Genomic DNA, 4,461 nt, shown 5'->3' with positions numbered 1-4,461 from the left:
CAAGAGATTAATATGCTGCATTTTATCTTATCAAAAGAATCCTAAATAGTTACACGTTTAAATTTAAATTTAAATGCTATATATATCTCAAATCTAATCCCATCAGATATATTGAATAGGCCAATAAAATTTTTGATCTTAACAGCATATATATATATATATGATAAATTCACAAAATAATTACATATCCGTTTTTGAATCCTTTCCATATCTTAATTCTTAATATATCAAGAGATTAACATGCTTCATTTTATCTTATCAAAAGAATCCTAAATAGTTACACATTTAAATTTAAATGTTATATATATATCTATTATCTCAGATCCAATCCTTAACATGCGCCATTTTATCTTCTTACTTTTAAGATTCAAATAATCAAACGTAATTCTTAATTTACATGGATTAATTGCTTCAATTATAAATAACCCACAACACTTCCATAAAACTTCAATCACACTTTTTACAACGTAATATTATATACTACACTCATCTGTCATATCATTTGTCATTCACTACGTGTAAGAGTAAACAAATGACTCCTTTGTTTAGATTAATCCGTGAAGTTAACACCTCCAATATGCATTGGGCGCTGAAACTACGATTGGTTCGTTCCTATGATCTACCTGCATATGGAAACAAGGGAAACCCCACATTGGAATGCATCTTTCATGACAAAGAAGTATATATATTTTTGTTGATATTCTTATTTTCCAGATATGTGAAATTAATATTAACTTTTTTTACAGGGTTCACGTATTCATGCAACAATAAAAGATGGGATCTTAGAAAAAGTAAAACCGATTCTCAAAGAAGGTCATCTTTATGCGGTTAAAAACGTCATTGTTGCAGAAAACATGCTCAAATATAAGACAACAAAAAATGAATACAAAATCAATTTTTTCAGTAAAACAAATATCTGTGAGATTTTTGATGATGATTTCCCGTCAATAATGTTTCAATTTAAGAGTTTTAAAGATTTGAAGAATGAATATGTCATTGATCAGACTAAGTTTTATGGTACGTTTTTTTTATAGTCATGGTCATATTTCCTATCATTTTTATGTTTACTCATTAATTATTTATTAATTTCTTTTCTTATTCATGTTTTATGAATCCATCACCTTTCATATCAATTCTTAAGATGTTATTGGAAAGATGGTATCAAGAGATGCACCTCAAAATAGAGAAGTCAATGGTCGTGCTACGAAACTTATTGATTTCATCTTAGAAGATTTGGAGTAAATACTCTATTTCTCATATTTCTTTTTTTTTTCCTTGGTTAGTTAATATTAATTTTTAAATATTAAATGTTCCATTTTTTTGTTTGTAAGGAACAACAATTTAGCATGTACTTTGTGGGAAAACTTTGTAGATGACATGATGGCGTTTTTGGATACAATCGGTGAGGATCCTGTTGTTGTGGTTCTTCAAATGTGTCGTGCAAAAAAAATTATGGGCGAAGTACGTGTTTCAAACACATTTTATATCACCAAAATGATACTAAATGGTAATTGGAGTGAAATTCTTGAATTTCGAACCAGGTATATTTATTTATTTATTTTTCGTTTACATTATAATTTATTTTCTCTATAACATAATGTAATGTCTTCTCAAATTTAGGATGAATTCGGATGTCAAGACTTCGACAAATTCAATCAGCACCACTTCAATGTCATATTCTCAAACTATAGTAGAAGAGCTTACTAATGCAAATGATAGTCTAAGGACTATAGAACAAATTTTTGAAAATAATGAGGTATAATTAAAAATATATATTATGTTTTCTTTGATGTATTATTATTATTATTATTATTATTATTATTACTATTATTATTATTCAATAATCCAGTATGTATAATTGGTGCAGATTATGATTTAATTTGTTTATTTACAGGTTGGAAGTTTTTGGATTTATGGAAGAATAGTATGTATGGAATCTCGTGGAAATTGGTGGTATTTATCGTGTAAAAAATATCCAAAGAAGGTCAATGTGGTAGGTGACAAATTTTACTGTGAAAAATGCGACCATTTAGACACGACGGAAAATATGAGGTTTGGTTTATAAATACATACTCATATATTTCATAAGTTTACTTTAATTTATAGATGTTACAAACATATTTTTAAAACATTGGTTTTTTAGGTTCAAGATTCATGTAAGAGTTGTTGACACTACTGGAAATGCAGTTTTCTTGCTTTGGGACAGAGAGTGCATTAAACTTATTGGAAAAACAGTGCATGAAATTAATGCTGAAATTGAAAATCAGGTTTTTATTCTAGGTTTTTAATAATATATTATAAATATTATAATTTTTAAGTAAATTATTTTATATATATATATATATATATATATATATATATGCAAACTTTTAATAACCCATACAATATTGTAGGGTACGGATGCTTCAAAAACATCAAAAGAGTTTGATCATTTAGTTGATCGGAAAATACTGTTCAAAGTTCAACTTAGAACTGATCAGATTCGTGGTTTTAATGGAATATACACTGTCATCAAATTAACTGAAGATCCTACTATTGTGGAAAAATATTGTGGAGATTTTTTTGAAAGTCAGGTATAATAATGTTTTTACTTGCATTTCAATATTTAAATTTTAATATAATAAATATTAACATTCTCGAATTATTTCAGGAATCTGATTTGTTTTCAAAATTGAAAAAAAACTGAAACAGGAGATGTCGAGGTGAATATTATAAGATCAAATATGTCTTATATATGAAATTATAATAAATAAATAATAGATTTTTTCTATTTTTTAGGTTCTATCGTCGGAAGATGAAGTCTCCACACCTTTAAAGTCCACTAGCAAGACTGTGATTTCAAAAGATGTTCTCAATGATTCAACACTGAAACGAACACTCATTGATGAGTTCTCAATGATTCCAAGAATGTCATTGACCCCTTATGATTTAAGGCTTTCTTTTAAATTCCAACGAAGGCAATATCCTTTGATTGTATCATACGCAATGACAATCAACAAAAGTCAAGGTCAATCATTATCTCACGTAGGACTTCTTTTGAAGAACCCTGTTTTTAGCCATGGTCAGTTATACGTTGCTATATCTAGGGTTACGAATTCTAAGGATCTGAAAATATTGATATGTGATAGTGACCATGACAGCAACAAAAAAAATTCAACAACAAATGTTGTGTTTAAGGAAGTTTTTCAAAATTTGTAGAATATTTTTTTGGTTTTATAATTGTATAATCTATAAGGCATTTAGATTATTATAATTTTATTGAATTGTACATGCTTACTAATTTTTAATATTAATTATATAAAATAATATTCCGTGCATCGCACGGGTGATATACTAGTATTTGTGAAAATTCAGTTTTCACCTAAACCGCACACTGAAATCGAATTCTATTTCTAGTCGATTTTACCATGCATTGATTATTAGAGTGATCGAAATAAATTTCTCCTCTGTCGACTTGGAATCGACTAACATGCAAGCAAACAGTTGATAATGTTATTCACAAGACAAATATGAAGCTAACAATCAATAAAATAAAATCAAGTCTGAAAAATCCCAAACAAACATCCAAGTTTTCTACATAAATTTGTCCGGCCCAATCACGCCGTCTTGGTTAAAAAAAAACTACTCAATACTTGAAAACAATAATTCAAAAATAAAAATAAGAAGAAAAGAAAAGAGAAATATTATCTTTCAAGCCTTGTAGCCGCCTCCCTTGTGTTGTTTGCGTTCTGGAACAATTTGGAACCCTTCAAAATATGATATCTCTTCTATTTATATGCCCGGATCCATAAATAATAGATTTTCCTACGCCACAAGGATTTTTCGGACACTCAAAATCCCGAACTCGCGCCCACGCCTGAAAGAATTCTCGCGCATGCGCAAGCCTTCAAAACAGCTTCCTGGACCTTCTCTCGCTCGCGCGCATCCTCAAAACATTGCTGCTGGAATTTTCTTGCTCGATTGCTCCTCTCCTTTGCGCGTTAGCGCATCACCATGCGCTATTCTCCCTTACCTTGCGTGTTTGCGCTTCTTCTTGAGCTTTAGAGCGTTTTCACTCAATGTAGTACAAACGTTTAGAGCAATAACACTAAATGTAGTGTTAACGTTTAGTGCAAACTTTCTCTTTAGCGCTTCAATTTTTTTTTTCTTCTATTTTCTTTTCTCTTACCTTCAAAACTCTTTTAATTTTTATTTTTCCTACAAATAAAACCCGGAGAATGAAAGACACATGAATGCAATAAAACAAATAAAAACACACCAAACAATATGAATGCACACAAAATAAACATAAAAATATCACGAATTAATGCATACAAAATGCACTTATCACCCACCTAGGCCCACCTTTAGTCGGGTTGAAAAAATTTCAACACAACCCTCTTAAATTATGCTGCGGGGCGGGCCGACCCGGTGGGCCTAACCCAAATTTACGGCTCTACATACACATGTCAATCTTCATGG

The 4,461-nt window shown here is 29.9% G+C and overlaps 1 protein-coding gene across 1 annotated transcript; it reads left to right on the top strand.

Moving 5' to 3' along the window:
• The first annotated feature begins 435 nt into the window (after positions 1-435).
• On the top strand, positions 436-2,895 carry LOC140892943 (replication protein A 70 kDa DNA-binding subunit B-like). The gene is made up of 10 exons (XM_073302006.1): positions 436-679; positions 747-1,017; positions 1,142-1,238; positions 1,332-1,541; positions 1,621-1,756; positions 1,895-2,052; positions 2,144-2,267; positions 2,394-2,573; positions 2,651-2,702; positions 2,779-2,895. Exons 1-9 carry the CDS (start codon positions 533-535, stop codon positions 2,684-2,686), a joined length of 1,359 nt encoding a protein of 452 aa, XP_073158107.1. The 5' UTR covers positions 436-532; the 3' UTR covers positions 2,687-2,702; positions 2,779-2,895.
• The last annotated feature ends 1,566 nt before the right edge of the window (positions 2,896-4,461 follow it).

Source organism: Henckelia pumila, chromosome 3, assembly GCF_033568475.1.
Source record: "Henckelia pumila isolate YLH828 chromosome 3, ASM3356847v2, whole genome shotgun sequence".
NCBI lineage: Eukaryota > Viridiplantae > Streptophyta > Magnoliopsida > Lamiales > Gesneriaceae > Henckelia > Henckelia pumila.
This window is presented reverse-complemented; position numbering and strand designations above follow the sequence as displayed.